The sequence below is a fragment of the Papio anubis genome, chromosome 9 (assembly GCF_008728515.1).
Source record: "Papio anubis isolate 15944 chromosome 9, Panubis1.0, whole genome shotgun sequence".
Lineage (NCBI taxonomy): Eukaryota > Metazoa > Chordata > Mammalia > Primates > Cercopithecidae > Papio > Papio anubis.
The window spans coordinates 20,456,795-20,476,694 of record NC_044984.1 but is presented as its reverse complement, the minus strand read 5'-3'; the positions used below and the strand labels follow the sequence as shown (position 1 = coordinate 20,476,694).

Below are 19,900 nucleotides of genomic sequence, written 5' to 3'. Positions count from 1 at the left end.
TTCGAACCTCAAGAATCTTTTCCATAACCAAATCAATACAAAGCAAGTGGAAAGTTATATGAGAGGACAAGGAAGGAGCAGCTGTTTGGGCCTAACTGGTCAGGAAAGATATCATAGCAGTGACATTTTAATCAGGCCTTAAGAACTGAGTAAAGCAAAGGTCATGGATACACATTAGTCAATGAAGAATTTTGGGCATGCTGCTGGTGTCCAATCTCCTACATGGATACTGGTAACAGAAGAACGGAGGTTGGGGCCTTTTGGCCCAGGTCAAGATTAGAGAGATATACTGGATATTTAACAACAGATTCAAGACTTCCTGTTCACCCAACAATAGTCTGGATTTGCAGCTTAATTTGTGAATTCAACAAATATTTACTGGGTATTTTAAGTGGTAGACTTGGCCAGTGGTTTTTTTCGGCCTTAATAAAATTTACAGTCAAAACATTGCAGGTGTTGTGGTCTTATTTAGGTGACAAAGACTTAAGATCCTTTCCATTCTGAGAAAAATTCTCCTCTAATTTCTAAATTCCCTGACCACTTTTTAAATGTTGCAATTAATGGTAGCAATCATAGCAGCTTTCAGAAAACTGTCCCAACTGCCTGTGGCAATACAAATTCTGTGGCAGGCTTCTGGACAACACAAACAACAGTGACAGTTTTAAATCCCTAGGCCTACATTAAAAACAATTCTCTACCCCCCGCCACAAAGAAACACAGCTGAAGGTTGAATAGTTTTAGCAACTCTTGACTGGGAGAAAAGTAAGAGGTTGGGGTGTTTAGACCACAAATTCTTCTACCACCATTTGTTTGCAGTATAAGTCAGGGCAAGTTGTTTGGAAACACGGCTAAGAATTTATGAGCAATGTTAACAATTAATGAGCAGATGGCACATCTTGTTCTCCTCAGTCTTCCACATTCAACACAGGACTTTTAGCATTCAAGGGGTACTCAGAAAATGTCTATTGAATAACATAATATACAAACTTAAGAGTCTGATTTTTAAAAAGTAGAATATTGCCCAAGGTTAAGTGACTTTCTTTTATTTTACAGTTTTCAAAATTAAGAATGTTTTTGCTTACTTGAAGTCTATTTGTATTCATTAGTACATTTCAACAATTTGGAAATGAAAGATGTGAAGATCATTTGATAAATAAGAAAAAATGCATATAAGGTTAATTTTTTAAAAATGAGGTTATTTCACAGTGCTAAACTAGCTTTTAGAACTTCATAACACAGATATACTTGACGACCAATTAATAGAAAAGTACCCTTTTATTGAGAGGTAAGACAAGTATATTTACAATATTCAATTGTTAGATAATATAATCTGACAGTGAGACTTTTTAAAGCAGCAGTATTTCAGGAATTACAATTTATAAGGGGAAAAGAAAAACATTCCAAATATGTTTCTGTTACAGAAAATACACTTAACAATGACAGAAACACTTAAGGCTATGTAGTATTAGACCTTTTCCTCCATCTCTATAAAGTACATTTTTGTTACAGACAGAAGGCTGATTTTGGAAAGAAAGAAACAATAGGATGTATAGTGCTTTCTATCAGAAGACTAGTATGTTTAAAAATAGTCTCATCAAGGGTTCTGAATAAGAAATATAAGTGTTGCCAGGCAGTCCCAAACTCACATTTGATATTAACCGCAGACTCATTTAAAACTGAAAACTGCTCCAGCCTCTCAATCTTACTAAGGACTGGGAGATTATCAAACCCTTTCAAGTCTACTAATGCTTTTGAATTAAGATTGTTGAAAAAAAGAATCTCTGTTACAGTGCAAAGAACATTTTGATAGAAATTCATGTCTACAAAGGAGTTAAATACAGATGTCCCTTACATTAGCAGATACTATTCTTGCTCTAAAAAGGTAGAATTATCAAGACATTGTAAATAATATGGGTCGAAAATATGTGTAACAGAGTTCTACAGGGCACCTTATATAAGTCAATCCTCAAAGTATGTATTTGACACTCTCCAAGTGAGGATATTACTTTTTTGAAGAACATTAGACACAACAGTAGGCTCTTATTATTCCATTAACTATTGAGGTAGGAGTCTCCATTTGTCATTACCGCATTTTCACAGACATATCATTAAGTCAAATCCAAGTACCAAAAATGTCAGTAATCCTCAAGACTAAACCATTACACTATACACCAAAGTCTTTCCTTATTTAGATGAGCAAGACTGGGAGTTCTCTGTGTATCAAGAGATTTAACTACAAATAAAATAAGCTGTAATCTATTTTTGTAGACATGTTTGTAAATAAATACCACACATTTCAATTATACTTTTATGCATTAAAAAGCTTTGCAACTGTTAAAAAAAGGAAACAGTGCAATCAGTGGTAAAACAAATAGTACTATCGCTGTTGAAATGTTTCCCTACATTTATCACTAAAGCTGTCACATCTTGTAAAACTAAAGAAAACAGCTATTTCCTACTGTCTAATAATCAGCAATGGTGGAAAAAAGAACACATTTTTTTTTTAGTGTCATGTTCTTAAGAAACTATAGCCAGTTTAATTACAGTGAAATAACTTTAGCATGTGAACTCATGTATTTTGTAATTAACTTGAGTGATCATATGAAGGATATGTCATGCTTAAAAGGAAAAAGCTGAAAATAAGGGAAAACTCAGATTAAATGAATAGCCCTTTAAAAACAGCCTAAGTTTAACCTTTTAACATGTTAATGTCTTAAAGTAAACATTATCAAAAGTTATTTTAATTTATGAAAAACAAAATAATAAGCCACTGCTAAAATTAAAAAAAAAGAAAGAAAAATTACATCATGACATGGAAAAAATCCATTTGGTTTGCATCATTTAGTATCTTCAACAAGACTATTCAATGAGACAAGCCATGAAACAAACTACTTCATTCATGGTCAAGAATGCTTTTTTGTTAAATACTTACATGTAATGAATGATATAAACAGATACTTAGAAGGGCAGACTTCCAAGAAGTATGAGAATTTCTAGAGTATGTTGCTGACCAAACTTAGTCAGTTATAATTTGGGAACTAAAGGTTAGTAAAGAATGACCTTTGAATATTCCAACAAAGAATATCTAGTTCAGATATTCACCTGGCTTTGAAATATTAAGATTCAGAAGAACCACAAAAGTTTTATTTTAACCATGTTTACGGAAAAAAAAAGTAATCCATACATCAAAAATGGGGTTTCCTTGGTTTTAATACATTAAAATGACATAATCCAATCGAATTCATGCATCACTTCCAGAGATACAGTGCAACTGGAAATATTTTTGCCATTGCAGTGGACATTTCTAAAAAGCAAATGCCTATGGATGCTCCTGAGCTTTCAAAAGAAAAAGAAAAGAAACAGGCACCACAGTTCTCTAAGGATGGCTGAGTTTCGCACATTGTGGAAAAACAATACAAATAGCCTTCAAGAGTTTCATAAGCATCGTAACATGGATTTCATCTCTCTCAGTTTGCTTGCTGACTTCTGAGTTCACTTGAGTAGAAGCCTGTTTTCATTGCTTCTTTGCTGTTTTGCTGCTGGTACTTTGTAGGCTATACGTTTTGAACTCCTGTAAAGAACATTACAAGCTATTTCATGTAATTTAATTTTGTGCTGAATATTCTTCAAATGACTTTATAAATAACACAATATTTTAAATGAGTCTTCAAATTCACTTGTTGTTATACCATATTGTTGCTTTCTCCAACTTTATCTACAAACTGTAAGGAGAAGAAAAACAGATAATTAAAGAAAGTCCGGAACATTACAAAACATTATATCAATATTTAAAATGTTGATTTTAAAAACCCAGCCTTACAAGAAGAGTTGTGGAAATTTAAGGTATGACTGACAATGGCTAATCCAGTACTACTCACCATCATCTTCTGATACATAAATGTGTATAACATTTTTTTTTCTAAAAGTTGTTTTTTGCATGACATGTTATACATATGAGTTCAAGGGTGCAACATGAAAAATGCAACACAATGAATAAAGAAATTGTATAAGATGAAGATAACACTGCTAGCTTAACAAAAAATAAAAAATAAAAACATAAAAAAACTGAAATGTCAGCCATTCATGCATTAATGAACCCAATAAGATATTTCAACTGACCATTACTGTGGATCTCTTCGGGGCCTATGTAGTCTTTGAACAAACAGATTTAACTCCATTAAGTTCAATAGTTAACAACAGTTATTGACTAAAAATACTTTAAATGTGTATTCTGGACTTTGGATTGAAAGTGGTAATGACATTAAAGATAGATTTAATGATGTAAGCATAAATTTATAATTAGTGAATATAAATTTTAACACACATTACTGTAAGTGGTTATTTACTTTGGTTACTCCACCCCAAACATAAAGCAGTTGGGTCTTTTTTTTTTTTTTTTTTTTTAACATTCCAGATGGTGATGTAAAGACTGATATTGTATATAACTGGTAGAGACATTAAAAGTTATATAACCCAGGTGGTTATACTATCAAATTCTAGCAATCACCTGATCATTTATTTTATTTCACAATTCACATTTTTACATAAACACTTATCAAGATGAATAATGATAAGAAACATTTTCTATTGTATTGGGTGTCCATTTATGCAAATTCTTAAGAATCCTTAAATTAAGGGCACAAATAATGATTATGACTCTGTAACTAGAAGTTTCAGTACATTCAAAAGCCATTTTAGGTATAAGTAACATTCACTACTGTATGCATTTGCAGATTAATGCAAATGAAATCAGAGTATACCCCTATAAGCCTACATTCCAACGTTTCGTTATATTATCACAAACAGGTGACTGGCAACTGAAACTAAAAGTTGCTCTTGAAGAATACACGGATTTATTAGAATTTTAAGGTAAATTTAAGTGGAGAGAAAGCACAACAATCTCTCCACAAAGGTAACTTGAAATATTTAGGTTGTCTTGGCTGTAAGGTTCTGACCCTAAAATTACCCTGGGGATGGAAATAGGATTAGGCTTATAGTGGTACTTATTTTTCCATAGGTAAGCCATTCTTTAGCTCTTTGAGAATTCAATAAATGCTATGAACTTTCTCTCTAGAAACATCTATAAAAATCTGTGAACAACTTTAGAAAGCTGATTAACTTCCCTGGAACCTAATTGGAACTTGTGGTCTTTAAAGCTACTTTATCCTACTTATTTAGGACAGAGTTGGAGCTATGAAACCAATCCAAAGAAGGATATGAATACTTCTGATATGGGTCGGACCTAGAGCCAAAAGGATTGTAGCCAACTCAGCTGAATTCTAGATCACCTAGATTCTTTTAGAAATTAAGGATTTTGGTTTAGTTTTGAAACTGAGGAGGTAGGCTAAGAAACAGTCATCTAGTGTTGTCTTGAAATTGAGCAAGTTCCCTAAGGTCAACAAAATGCCATCCTTCGCTCACTTGCTTAGCAGAAAATATTTTGAGTTTCCATTATAGGCCAGATACTATGCTAGTCACTGCGGATAGAACAATGACTAAAATACAATCTGTCTCTGCCCTCAAGGACTGTAGTATTACATGGAAGTGCCTCCCTTTCTCCTTTCCTTTCTTTTTTCTTTTTTGTTCGAGACAAAGTTTTGCTCTATTGCCCAGGCTAGAGTGCGGTGGTGTGATCATAGCTTATTGCAGCCTTGATCTCCTGGTTCAAGCAATCCTTCCACCTGGGCCTCCCAAAGTGCTGGAATTACAGGAGTGAACCACCATGCATGGCCTGAAGGCTTTTTTTTTTTTTTTTTTTTGACAATTAAATGAGAGGTAAGGCGGCACGTAGCGGCTCACACCTATATAGCGGCTCACACAGCACTTTGGGAGGCTGAGATGGGGGATTGCTTGAGCCCAAGAGTTTGAGAACAGTCTGGGCAACATAGTGAGACCCTGTCTCTAAGAAAAACAAAAACAAAAACAAAGAAAAAAACAGAGGTAAATGCTATAATAGAGGTGTGCACAGGAATGTTATGGAAGCACATCCCGAGCCAGCCACAGGGAGTCAGGAAAGCTTTTCCTAAGGTGGCAAAAAATAAGCCGAATTCTGAATGGCCTTCTAAGACTCCACCAAAAGATGTTACTACCTTCAAGGTAGCAGTTTAGTATGAAACATTTGTTGAATGAATATTGAATAAAAGGAAGAAACTCTATTTGTTAATTTTGCAAATGTTCTCTTTAACCTTTGTCTGATTTGATTCCTTTTATTTTATCAAGATGGAAACCAAGGCACACACTGGAAAACAAATTTGACAAGCTTGTTCAAACTGTAAACAGAGCTGGCAATAGACTCTTTCCATCCGAATCCCAGTATAATACTGCTTTATTCAACTCTTTTTTTTTTTTTTTTGAGACAGGGTCTTCCTGTCACCCACCCAGGCTGAAGTGCAGTGGCACAATCATGGGTCACTGCAGCCTTGACCTCCTAGGCCCAAGCCAATCCTCCCACCTCAGTCTCTCAAGTAGCTGGGACGACAGGCGCATACCATCACACCCAGCTAATTTTTGTATTTTCGGGGGTAGAGATGGAGTTTCACCATGTTGCCCAGGCTGGTCTTGAATTCCTAGGCTCAAGCAATTCACCCACCTCAGCCTCCCAAAGTGCAGGGTGTCAGCCCCCACACCCGGCCTTATTTAACTGTCTCAATCTAGGCTACTTGGTGGAGAAAGAAAATATTTGCAGGAAATAATGGTTTCCTTTTTACATTATTGCTACTAAAATTAAAGATTATATAAAAGTTAAATAAAGAATGCCCTGAACTCTCAGAGAGAAAGGTAGCATAGCATATCAAATCTGAGTAACATTAAAAAAGAGAATATGGATCCAGAAATGGATATAATAAAACAAAATTTCACGTTTTATAGGTTTAGCAATATTCATTTTTTGGTCTTCATGGTACTCATGATCTGTGTGAGGTAACTATATCATAATACAAAACTCATCAGTTAACCATGTTTCAATTACTCAAATTTCTAGAAGTAAAAAGCATAAAATACGTATTCTGTTGGCTTAAAATATATATTGCTAAATACATGATTACTTACTGATCTAATTCCAGGTAAATTTAGGAGGGATCCAAGGACTGGCACTCTTCTAATAAAGCCAACGACAACAGGAAAGAAGCCCCTGGGAGAGGGAAAAAAAGGTTCTTAATATTTACATTTTCTATTTTCAAAATAATTGCTAACCAAAGAAAAAGAAAGTATCCTGTTAAAATTCTGAACAATTGAGGGACTTCAAACTTAGAAATAACTACAAATTTAATTAAAAATTTTGTGATTGTTGGTAAAAATGTGAGAAGTACATGAGGCCTAGCTATAATTTAGATTATGAGTTAGCTCAACTGCTGAAGATTTCTCCAACTATGAGTTGTGTGGGGTGAAACTGATCAAAAGAAAGGGGCTGTTGAGACCATATGTGTAGAACCAGGAAAATAATAGCTATCATTTACTAAATAAGTACTAAGGGTCAAAACATTTAGTTAACACTAAGAGACTGCCTGCCAGATACTGATCCTCACAGTATGTCTCATTCTTTCTTGGTAGAAACACAAGTCTACAGAAGTTCCACAGCTTCTAACCAGTTTAAAATTAACAGTAGATCAGTTAAGCTACCTTAGTATAGGAAGAGAATGAAATAGTTTATTTTAAAAATGCAAAGAAAGTAAACTTTTCCTGGGTGTTAAAATATGTACTGTGATATTGTGAAATACATATTCGGTCTTTGACCTCATTTTCTGGCTTACAACTCCTAAAATACTTAGAGTCCCTACAAGGTGATGTCTTTTTGTATACTAATGAGTGATCAATGGGTGGCAGCCCCTAGGTAGCTTCAGTATGGGGGCTGATCACCAGAAAGACCAAGGCAAGATTAGAGGGCTGGAAATTTGAGCCCTACCTCCTAACCTCCACAAAGGGGAGAGGGGCTGAAGGTGGAGCTGATCACCAATGGCCAAGAATTTCATCAATCATGCCTGGTAATGAAGCCTCCATAAAAACCCAAAAGGACAGTGTTCAGGGAGCTTCTGGATAGCCGAACACAAGGAGGTTCTCGGAGGCTGGTGGGTTGGGGAGGGTGGGGGGGGATCTGCGACCCTTTCCCCTTTCCTTGCCTTATGCATCTCTTTATTTGTGTCCTTTGTAATGCCTTTATAATAAACTAGTAAACATCAGTGTTTCCTTGAGTTCTGTGCGCCTCTCTAGTAAATTAGTCAGATCCAAACAGGGGATCGTGGGAACCCCAATTTAGAGCTGGTCAGTCAGAAGCATGGGTAAAACAACCTGGGGCTTGTGGCTGGCATCGCTGGGAGTAGAGGACTGTTGTGGGACTGAGCCCTCAACCTGTGTGATCTGGAGCTATCTCCATGCAGACAGTGTCAGAACTACATTGGGAGGACACTCAGCTGTTGTCTGTTGTAGACAACTAATTGTTTGATTGCTATATGGGGAAAACCCCCCACACATTTGGTCACAGCAGTCTTCTGTGTTGATTGTGGTAAGACGAGTACAGAAAAAAAGTTGTTTTCTTCACAGAGTTAGATAGGGATTTGAAAATACTACCATGAATAGAATTCAGAAATTAAGCAATAAGATTCTGTTATGAATCCACAGAAGTCAAAATAAAGAATTAAGCAGAAAGTAGAATTTTTTAAGTTAGACAAGTATTTATGTTGATGGTATATGTGTGTGTTTCAAAGAAAATCACAATTATTTCCCAGTAGTAAAGAATTCAAAAGATCACTTTTATTTTAAGTATTGTTTTAAAATATAAAAATGTGTGATTTCAAATGCCATTATTTAGGATTATAAATATCTAGAAAAACAATGCCAAAGACCCTTGGCACTAAATCTCCAGCTCAGAGTATCTCAGAACACAACAAAACCCAAGAACAAAAACTAGTATTTATACCACAAAGCTCTCTAAACCATAAAACCTATGTATTACTCCAAGCTTGTCAATGATACTAAGACTTCCCATTTTTTATTCATCTCAAAGATCAGCTTTGGCTTTTAACTTTCATTACTAAAATTCCTACATAATTAAGAAAGCCAATGATTTTCTTAGTTCTTAAGATGCTTAAGTTTTCTGCTGCAAGATACATCTGCCGACACAAACTCCTCTTCTCTACTCTCTTCTCTCTTAGCCACTATGAGCTTTACTCCTAGTTCTTCTCCCACCTCTTTTCCTCGTTTCTTCTAGTGTTTTCTTCTTTTTCTCTGCCCACCCTAAAATGTCAAGAGTACCCCAAGATTCCAATCTTATCACTCTATACTCTGTACTGTATTAACAGCCTCTTGACTGGCTCCCCTGACTTCAGTTTTTCTCCTTAATACCTACTTTATCCTGGTAGCAGAACAACCTCCCTAAAACATCTGCCCTGTATATCACCTCTGGCTTAAAAATACCTGTGCCTCACTACCCCAACCTTCTCCCAACACTGCTCCCCCAGCCCAAATTTGGTTACAGGTTAAGATATACTTTTCTTAACAAGTCATCAAAGAAAGTCTGCAACCTGGCTCCAGACTTCATTTTCAGTTTCATTACCAACCATCTCCTTCAACTGATCATATGCTCCTGTTCTATAGGAGTATTCATTCTTTTCAGAACAAGCTGTGTATTTTCATGGCTCTGTCTGTTCCTTCTGTTAACTGTCGTTCCCTTTCTCATTTATAGGATAAATTCTTACCCATTCTCCAAAGCCCAGTTTATCAGTTAACATTTCTTACCTCTCCCTGAATTTACTAATTATTTAATCATGCTCCTACAATATTCTGCATATACATTCATAATGGCATTATGACTATATCCTACTGGTATTTTTAGAGTCTACTTCCCATAATAGAAACGAGAGATTTTCTAAAGCAGATTTGGTACTTATTTTTATGTCTCCTGTGGGTAATACAGTGCCTGGCAGATAGAAGACAAGGATATGCATTGTTGGAATAAATAATTAAGCCCAACCCTACTTAAAGGTATTTTCTTTTTTTTTTTTTTTTTTTTGAGACAGAGTCTCGCTCTGTTGCCCAGGCTGGAGTGCAGTGGTGTGATTGGCTCATTACAACTTCCGCCTCCCAGGTTCAAGCAATTTTCCTGCCTCAGCCTCCCGAGTGCTGGGATTATAGGCACGCACCACCACAGCTGGCTAATTTTTGTATTTTTAGTAGAGATGGGGTTTTGCCATGTCGGCCAGACTGGTCTTGAACTCCTGACATCAGGTGATCCACCTGCCTTGGCCTCCCAAAGTGCTGGGATTACAGGGGTGAGCCACCGCACCCGGCCAAAGTTATTTTCACATAGATAGATACACATACTATTGCTTACCTGCTAATTGGCATTTACAAAATATTACCTGATCAACATCTCCCATAGTGGTGTATTTGGTAAACAATCTTCTAATATGTATATGTGCTAAATAAATTTGGATCAAGCAGTAGTAACTATGATGTATAAGATTCTACACACTGAAATGCCGGCTCGATCTATCTATCTACCTACCTACCTACCTACCTAGCACCAATCACTATTTAGTTGATAAAAATATCAAACATAAAGATGGTGCCTTAAAATGCCAATAAAATGAACTTTATTGTGCTGACAATACAAGATAATTTATACCATTACTTAGGCAATCATTTACATTTGATAAACATTTTTATAGTTGCTTCATCTAAAACTATAATAAAAGATTCAACTTAAATAAAATTAAGGAAATGATCATCATCTTACTCCAAGTGATGTAAAGATCTGAGTTTTTGTACTAACTATCTGACGCACTGGTTTACTGAAAGAGACAATAATATACCTTACCTGAACAAGAGAAAAAATCCATAAATTTCGAAGATCATGCCTATCAAAGGCCAACCAATAAGGACTACAAATACACCACCCAGAAAAAATCCTGTAGCTTTCATTTTATGTTTTTGGAAGAAGAATCTGAATGTTCTTTCTAAACCAATTACAAAAGCCAAGCCGGCTACAAATAAAACCTAAAAGAGAAAAAAAATACAACACGGAAAAGGTAGTTAAACACACTGCATAAATTTTAAAAGTAAAATCAAAGCTAAATATAAAAAAAGAAGCACATTTGTTTGGTTTAATGTGGGCAACTGGCCAGACAGAACTGTAATGTACAACCAAGAAGCAGAACCAAGGAGGGGGTTATGCATGTTAAAGTTGTAGTTTTGTTCCACTTGTCTCATTCCTCTTCTATCTTGATTAAATGGAGAAAAAGAGAAACAAAGAAAGATTAGACGTTACCAAGGGGCATCTGTGTCTGCAGTAGTTTTCCTAGTTTTAGCTGGATGAGGAAGGCTTAGTCAAGCAGATGAGTTGGCAAGGCATAAAGAGGAAAGCTGCCCATAAATATGTCACCCAAGGGTATTCCTCTTGGTTCTGAAATATTCATCATAGGCTACAGGAGTTTCTATGGATGGGAGAAATATTGACATGGCTAAGTTGATAGCAGAAGAAACAACGTGAAGCCAAGAAGATTCTAGTTTTATAAATTCTAGAATATCTGGTGGCAGCAGAAATAAAAATACAACCATGTGTTTTCAAATATTTTGAATGTATTCTGTGGACAAGAAATGGTGATGTATTAAGAGCTTGCTTTCCCCAGGTTTTCTTTCCAAATACTTGCCCTCTCCATTAACATTGTTTAGTGAAAACTATTTCACACAAATATATATTAAGCCTAATGGTTAAGCTTCATATTCTAGGATAGCAATGCTATTATCATTTATTAAGACATCAATTTTGAACAATTTTGCTACCTTTTATCTTTTCCCATTTCCAATTAAAAGCCCAAATATATATGTGTGTGTGTGTGTGTGTGTGTGTCTGTATACATATATATATATACAGTGTCTTCACTACCTTAGAAGGGTTGTTATTTATTTCCGGATCATAACCTCCACACATGAATAGCATAGTACACATTCCAAATAAACAACATAGATCCCTTTCTAAGCAAGTCAACCATTAACATAGAGATATATTTTTTAAAAGGTTAAAAAAAATCTATCTTATGCAGCTGAATCAAATGCAAAGTCTCGGATGTTTAAAGTAAAAATACTTCGGTGAATTTATCAAGACATGAGACTATCAAGTCATCTATTTTGAACTCCTATTTAGAGGCAGCCTTCATTTAATGTATTGTAAATCTCATGACAAACACTTAACAGAGTAGTTATGGAATTAGAAAACCTCATTAAGTGTTTACCTTTTATTTAAACAGAAAGCTGACAGGTTTCATTCCTGATGGAAACAGAGAATGTAACAGGAATTACTTATGAGTAATAGTGAATTATTTTCCCCAAATTTAATAGCAGGTAATAATTCATTTGTAGGTAAAATTTCCTTATAAATTTAGTTAAAATATGTATTTAAAAACTCACATTTCCAATAGCCAGTAGTGCTTTGTCAAAAAAGAGAATCATTCCAAAGAACAGGAAAAACACTCCAAATCCTGTTAATCCCATTCCAATTTCTGCAATATAAGTTATATGGTTAAGGGCAGAGAAAAATTAAACTCACATTAACATCCCTGTAAACTAAGAAAACTTTCCAGTTTTCCTTTCACAGATATACGAAAACAGGTACTCAACATTGCAGGTTAACTTCATAATGACATTTATTTAGCTCTATAACAAATTAATTATCAGCAAATTATTTCAAAATTTAAAACATGAATGAAAATTTCTAATCCTTATATGGGAGATAGCATTTCTCAGACATAGCTATAATAAAAAAAGATAAATCAGGATTCTAAACCTTTGGTTTTGTATATACATAATTTGTTTTTTTCCTCCTAAGAAGCTCTCTCACATCAGACATAAATGTATAGGTTTCCTTTAATTACTTATCTCCTTTCACATTCTATAATTATTATTTATATGCACAATATCTACAGTTCCTTCTTACTCTCCTTAAAATTAATTCCTTCTTTACTCCATTAGAAATGTTACGGTAGGTCAGCACAATATCCTTTAGTCAATTATACACTGCTTGTCACAATGGCAACAAGAAATATTTTGAAAATCACGGTAGCAGTCTTCTCAAAATCATATTTTCACAAGGTCAGGCGTCACTTTTAATTTCTTGATTACTTATTATGGACTTATCTACACATTTACCCAAACTACAAATCCACTTACATATTTGGTCTACAGTCCTAAAATCACCTCTCCAAAGTTTCAAAGAATCCTGTTTTACCTAATATTAATATTCTAGGTTTTTAGTGTTTCATTAAAAAACAAAGAAATGTTGATCAATTGCCAGATGCAAGGAACTGTTCCAGGTACTGAATATATAGTGGTAGACGAGATGCAAACTTTAAAGTCTATGTTTATCTTGCATATAAAATTAATACTTTTATTGACTGTGCATTCCCTAGGTCTTATGTTTTTAATATGAAAAGTCTCAACGTCTAAGGTGACAGATGTACTCTTCTATTAATGTTATAAAGCGCAATTCACTAAGTTACCTCCTTGATCATTTTAGTTTTGATTTTAGAAAATAGTCACTAATCCATAGTTTAGCTAGAAGCACAATCTGCATACAAATGAGTCAGAGTAGAAGCCACTGTATTTTTAGAAGCACAATTTAAAATACCCTATCACTGATTTCTGATCTACTGCTTAACTTTTTGCCTCAGCTCCAGAAAGCTAAAATCTAGGTCACAGCTACTTTAAAAAATCTTAAGTCATATAAAATGTTCTGATAATTTGAAAACTTGCATTAATTTTAGCTTTTTCTACATTCCCCACCTGCTCAATTTCCTAATAACTAGTGTCTTCCATTCCAGACATCTTTTGTTCCCAAAGTTAGTCTAAAATAATTCAGGTACCTGGTCTATAAATACACCAGTAAAGCGTATTCAACACACATTCCTATGAAAATTTGAGGCTGATATTTTCATGATCAAATGCCTTAAGAGAATTTACCAAATTAGCTGTTTGGATAGTGGACGTAATTTCATAGGGGAAAATACGGACAAAAGAGCGAGTAAAATTCTATTAGTAACTATTTAGTAGTTAGGATTAAACATCGGCAGCTTTGTTGGTTGAATATGACTAATTTCTATCTTTTCACAAATAACCTTGATGATTACATAAACATTGTGAGATGTTTTTAGAAAGGAAAGTATATGGAAAGACACCTACTATGTACTGAGAATTTACCACGAATTAGGCCTTATGAAGTGCTTCGCATACCTTATACAACTTAATACTTCCAGTGCTACTGGAATGCAGGTATAATTACATCTTTTCAAAGATGGAGGAAAATGAAGTTTAGAGAGTTGACTTAACTTGCCCAAAGCTACGCTTCTAATGAAGCATTTGAACCAAGGTCTTCTGAATCCAAAGCTCATGTGCTTAACCATTAATGCCATAGTTCTTCCCACAGAATGTTTAGTTTTTAGGTTAAAGGTGTTTGGTTACATGAAACTCAAGGACACTGGAGTATACTGAACATCTGGAGGGCGCGTCTTTTAGGGGATTCAAGTTTAATATTAGCTTGTTATCTAACATAGCCAAGTAGAACTATTAAAAATTAACTGCAGTGAAAAAGGACAATCTCTGAGTATGGTTTACCATGTCATGAAGTGTTTATACAAAAATTTTATAATTTCTTTAACAAAATTGTGAGGTTAAAAGTAGCACTAGTCCTATGGTTCATATGTGCAACCGTGGACCTAGAGGTATTAAGTTAACTTGTTCTTGATCACAGAAGCAGCAAAAATGTGTGTGTGGGTGCTGGTGGTATGGAGGCAGGTACAACAGTCTGTGGAGTCAGCATTCAACCAGTCTTCTCACTCCACAGACAATGGTCCTACAACTACAACATGGGAACCAAAATATTCCACCACTTTATCCAGTACAGTCCAGCAGGAGACATTGCCCAAAACATCTTTGCCACAACTGGCACTAGCAATAACATTGCCAAGTAGCTCCTGATCCACACCAGTCAAAAGTCTCAAATTGGCCTCATGCCTTTTTCTCATCTCCAGGATCCCACTTTTCCCTATCCTTATGCATTCATAAGCCCTCTGGCTATCAAAAGCCCTGCACAGAGCTGCCTTCTTCCCATCAGAATCATATCCAGTAAAACTTATCTTCCTTCACTCCTCCCACATTTAAAAAACTACCCACAAGTTTAAAAAAATATAAAAACAATTTAATAAAACGAATCTATCTAACATAAGGAGCATACTGCGGAAATTTTTTAAGGAAAGACATGTATTACCTAATGGCAAACACTGTTAGCATTTTGATACCTTATTCACAATTTTTTAAAAGCAGCATTGTCTTTCTTACTATGCCCTTTGAAAAACAGAAGTCAAGAAAGAATTCAATTGAACATTAACTGTACTGGAGAACGCAATTATCACACTAGACTTTTAGACAACGTGATGAAATGAAGATTCAGAGGCAGCATGCCCCTCCTCCGTCCCTCTGAATAAGTCTTGCCTTTTTTGGGGCCGGGTGGGAAGGCGATGAGGAAAGCCCTAGAATCCCTTAAAATAATCATGCATTTCCATTTATTCTACTCTGATTGGTGCTGGGTCACTCTCTCTAAAAACCAAAATCCCAGAATAATCCTGACAAATCACTTGAATGATGGCCAATCCCTGCAGTTAAACACACTCACACACAAACACAATTTGAAATCCAAAACGCATTTGGTTCACTAATCGTTTTATGTTCCAACTCACTGTTTCACCTAAAACATGTGACAAGTGAACAGCAAAGAGAAAAGTTTCATTGCTCTCACAAAATTTAATGAAGTGAGGAGAATGCTTCTCAGGGAGAATGCCCACAGTCCAACTCCACCCTCTTGTTTTTGCAAGGATGTAAAGCAGGCATTCATTACTATATTAAGTCTTCAAAAATATAATTTCTATGCACAGGTTATTCTCAGATCTCAAATAAAGTTTATATCAAGTCTTCTTAGGTGATAGTGGAGTACAGTGCAAAAGGTTTCTGAGCCAGCACGCCTGGGATCAAGTTTTGTTTCTGTCACTTTTTTTACGACCATGCACTGAATTTCTTTTGTGCCTCATTTAACTTATGAAAGGGGCATGCTTCTGTTTGCCTTACAGGGGTCTTGTAAGAATTATGCGTAATGATTCACATGAAAGCACATGGTAAACTGAAACAAAATACCTTTATGTAATTGCCAGTAATTATTATTACACCAGATTCCTACCCACATTTTTATTTTCTTTGATCAGAATAGGCCAGGGCAATGGACCAAAGTGGGCGGCAACGTTGGGGCAGGTGGCCCCAAGGAGCAGCCGCAGTCCAGCCTCAGGAGGGAAGATAGCCTGACTGGGGGGTGGCAGTGTGTGTAGGAGGCCTTAGAAGCTCTGTGAAGTTGATCTGCCATGACTTGAATCTACACATGAAGACTCCGCTTTAAAACAGGGCATTTTAAATAAACTTCTATTTTTTACTTCAATACACTGTTTAAGTCTTAAAATCTTGAAAATCTCAGTTAACTGGAATGAAATGAAAGGCGTGGCAGATAAAGCAAAGTGAGACAAAAAGGGACTCTTACGACCATCAAAAGATAAGGCATAGAGCTTGGGCAGACATAAATACAAAAATTATTAACATTAACAAAAAGCAGTAGGAAAGTGGAAATATTATAATGAAAGAAAAGGAAACCGATATCAATGCTAGCTTTAGAGATGAAATAGGACTGGAGAACTCTGTGGCAGGCAGAGAGTGATGCTAAAATAACAAAACAAGCCACAAAGCACAATATACAATACCAAGGAAATACATCCTTTAATGGAACACAAAGTGGCTTTTCTCTACTGCTTGAAACTTTAGCAGGTAGAAAAGTGAGAATGTTTCAAGAGATTTCTAAAAGGTTGCTTACAGTACTGGCAAAAAGTGAATATTCAAAATGCCACATTTAAGCGTAAGCACATTTTCAAAAAGAGCCTACTGTAGGTGACATTTAAAATACCGCCTCCCAAATAACCAGCCAGCCAGGGACTTGTAGAGAACCCGAAGTGTGTCATGCGCATAAACGATCCCGAGAGTGGGCCGTGGGCACCACGCAAACTTTCTCTTGTGGCGAGCCCCCAGAACAAAGCGCCTATCTCACTGGGGATGAGGAGATCACCGCGACCCTGGAATGAGACAGACTCGGCTAAAGCTCCCCTCCCCAGCTACGGCGTCCCACCCTGCCCCACAGACTCTTCTCCCAGGTCAGGTCCGCCACTGCAAGTCTAGCCCCGGCATCCCCAAGGCAGCCCCTTAGGGTCCCAGCAGCCCTAGCTCTGTCTCGCAGGCCGCCGCCCCCAACCCGGAGCTTCATTCATTGACCCTGTGGAGGGGCAAGACCCAGCCAGGTGATGGGTGTGCACGGCTCGAGGCGGGGACCCCGGAGCAGGTGCTTACTCTGCGTGTCCGTTAAGGAGATCATGGCTGCAGTGTTGGGGACAGCGGCGAGAGCACCTCAGAAAGCCCAGGGTGGGAAGCTGAGTCGGGAGAAATGAAGCCGGGAAACAGCCCAGGCGAGAGCCGCCACGTCTTCCGGAAACACGCAGCCACCCTCACTGCCGCTTTAAGACCGCTTCCTATTGGCGAAACCTGCTTCCAATCTCAACCAATAAATCGTAATGTTGTTCGGTGACGCTCATGGTGACCACACCCCTTGACCAATTAGAGAAGGGTGTTATTTGTGATTGGCTGAACGGACCGACCCGGAAGGGTGGATGCTCTCAGCTGGGTGGCGGGAAGATTTTACTCCCAAGCAGAAGAAAGATCGGCTCGAGGCCTGGGTGCTTTGAAGTCGGAGATCCGAGAGTCGGAGATCGGAGAGTCGGACGCAGGAGAGTCGGACACCGGAGAGTCAGACACCGGAGAGTCAGACTGGGCTCCTCAGTGGGGAGAGGCTCTGGGATAACTACTGTTACAGCTTTGAAGGGTCAAGGGTGTGCGTTTCTTGTTTCATCCTTCCCTTTCCTGCTGGAGGGCGAGGCCGGTCTGTAGCGGGTCACTTCCTTTCGCCCACACATTGGCGGAGGAGAAACCGGAACGTTAATCACTGCTCTGCCCCGAGAACTCGGGCCTTTAGGGGCACGTTCGCCTGCTGACTGGTCTTTTGATCTCCCCACTCTTTTCCATGCAGGAGCCTTGGCCACCGAAGCCTGTTTATTAGCAGCTGCCATTTGTTGGTAAATACTACTGGGGATGCTTCTTCCATCCCCTGCTTCACAGCAGCGGAAGGAAGGGCGTTACTAATATTCAATTACTATTGCCTCTAAATGCAGGTGGCGGGGAGAGAGAGGATTTAGCCTGTGGTACCTCAGTGGCGTTTCCTCCAACATTGATGACTGGCTGTCACCCTGTAACATTTTTCTTGTGGATGCCTAGCTTATACTTCTGAGTGACAAACCCGCTGTAGTTCAATTTCTGGATACATTTTATGTTGAGATATCTTCTGCTAACAAATCACATTATTTTGGGAAGGAGCAGTCTTTTAACGGCATAATCAAAGGAGTCATTTAAAATCGTGGGGGGAAATTGGATATATAGACTGTGTCTTTTCGTAAGGGTAGAAACAGCTCCTGCCGCCTTAGCAAACCTGAGCCCTCACTATATCAAGGCATTTTGCTGGGCTGTGCGGATACAAAGGTGAAGAGACTGAACCCCAGCCCTGCTAAAGGACCTTACAGTCTATGGAAGGAATGTTACATTTCCATTACGTGAAGAGATGTTTGTATAAAGAATTAGAAGTCCTTGGTTTACTCTCCTATTTAGCCTTCTTTTAATGGTGTGGTTATTTCCACATTCTTTAGCAAGGCAAAAAAGAGTCAGCCTACCTTTCCAGCCTAGTGGTGGCTTCAGAATTCTGTGTAGAAAGGGCGTATGGTCAGCAGTCTAAGGATAGGTGTTGCAGAAGTGACTTTTGGAGAGCATCTTAGTTTTAGAAAGTGTCCATATTAGAGAGATAGAAGAGGTGTTTTTAGGATTATGGGGCATTTAAAGTTTCTACTCTCAAGCCCCATTTTCCACTTGTCCATATGCATGCTTAGGTTTTAGTCATTCATAGATATTTAGAGTTCATTAATACAAACCATTTTCCCCTCCCCCCACCTCTAACCTTGTTGTGTTCTCTCCTTTTAAAATCTAGCTTTTCTATAGAATACCAATTTCTCTTTTAAGATTGAGCTTATATTGTAATTCTTTAAAGCAAGTGCTCAATAAAATGTTAGATGATTAATTTATTATTTATGTTGATGTATTTTGCTTAATCTGGTACACTTGAATCTATCCAATTTATTTATAAGATTGCAGTCCTCCCAGTTTTACAAGTAGGGAAAGAGGCTTAGAGGAACAGCATGTGTAACTTTGTGTAACATAGTAATTTAGTCACATAGCCATGGGTGCTAGAACTGTTGAATATTTGCTGTTTTTTGTTACATCACTTTGTATCTGGTGGATGTTTGCTAAGTGTTATTGCTACTGTATTTGTCATGTATGCGTTTATGTGACTTTGGACACTTCTCTTAAATCTAGGGAGTTAGTTGTTCTGAGTGTTGTGAGTTATTAAGCTGAAATATAGAGAGTTTTCCTTAAAAAATTAGTGTTGAAAGAACCATGTGGTTCTTATTTGAAAGGTCACTGCAGTATATAATTTACTTTCTAACATTTTCCATGCTTAGGAATGACAGATTACTGTTGAGTGAACATCATTAATAGTACTATTTTTAAAAACTTGTTGTCACTGTTGTGCTTTTATTTTTAGAAAGAAATTTGGATTATTTTAGAAACAAATTTGGAAAGAAAAAGAATGGCGTCCGTTTCAGGTTAGTAGCAATGATTACATTTTCTTGTTTCTTCTGTTCTATTTCTATTTGTATGGTATTTGAAAAAA

At 36.9% G+C, this 19,900-nt stretch overlaps 2 protein-coding genes across 5 annotated transcripts in view; one reads left to right on the top strand and one right to left on the bottom strand.

The window, feature by feature from the left end:
* Nucleotides 1–1,256: 1,256 nt before the first annotated feature.
* On the bottom strand, nucleotides 1,257–17,597 carry GOLT1B (golgi transport 1B). 4 transcript variants are annotated; one of them, XR_634534.4, is made up of 6 exons: nucleotides 17,419–17,597; nucleotides 12,400–12,491; nucleotides 11,261–11,426; nucleotides 10,811–10,989; nucleotides 7,048–7,129; nucleotides 1,257–3,722 (listed from the first exon to the last, which is right to left on the bottom strand). XR_634534.4 is itself a non-coding variant. In XM_003906095.3 (5 exons), the coding sequence occupies exons 1-5, from the start codon at nucleotides 17,441–17,443 to the stop codon at nucleotides 3,684–3,686; spliced, it is 417 nt and encodes a 138-aa protein (XP_003906144.1). In that variant the 5' UTR covers nucleotides 17,444–17,597; the 3' UTR covers nucleotides 1,257–3,683. The 4 variants fall into 4 exon arrangements, 2 of the variants coding, with proteins under 2 accessions (XP_003906144.1, XP_009178611.1); XR_634535.4 differs by lacking the exon at nucleotides 11,261–11,426 and adding an exon at nucleotides 12,225–12,259 and having other exon boundaries at nucleotides 17,419–17,595; XM_003906095.3 differs by lacking the exon at nucleotides 11,261–11,426.
* Nucleotides 17,598–17,702: 105 nt separating this feature from the next.
* The window catches only part of RECQL (RecQ like helicase), a 33,091-nt gene continuing 30,893 nt past the window's right edge, over nucleotides 17,703–19,900 (top strand). Inside the window, exons 1-3 of the mRNA XM_003906093.5 lie at nucleotides 17,703–17,954; nucleotides 18,152–18,197; nucleotides 19,772–19,832. Coding sequence (XP_003906142.2) covers nucleotides 19,817–19,832 — 16 coding nt within the window. The 5' untranslated portion in view covers nucleotides 17,703–17,954; nucleotides 18,152–18,197; nucleotides 19,772–19,816. The remainder of the gene's footprint in view (nucleotides 17,955–18,151; nucleotides 18,198–19,771; nucleotides 19,833–19,900) is intronic.

Bases quoted from the DNA above. Each gene is read 5' to 3' on its own strand.
- GOLT1B (XM_003906095.3), bottom strand. From the start codon at position 17,443: ATGATCTCCTTAACGGACACGCAGA. The intron at 10,990-12,399 runs GTGAGTTTTTAA...TTTCTCTTTTAG, and splicing joins CACTACTGGCTATTGGAAAT to GTTTTATTTGTAGCCGGCTT. The intron at 3,723-7,047 runs GTAAGTAATCAT...TTCTCCTTACAG, and splicing joins ATTTACCTGGAATTAGATCA to TTTGTAGATAAAGTTGGAGA.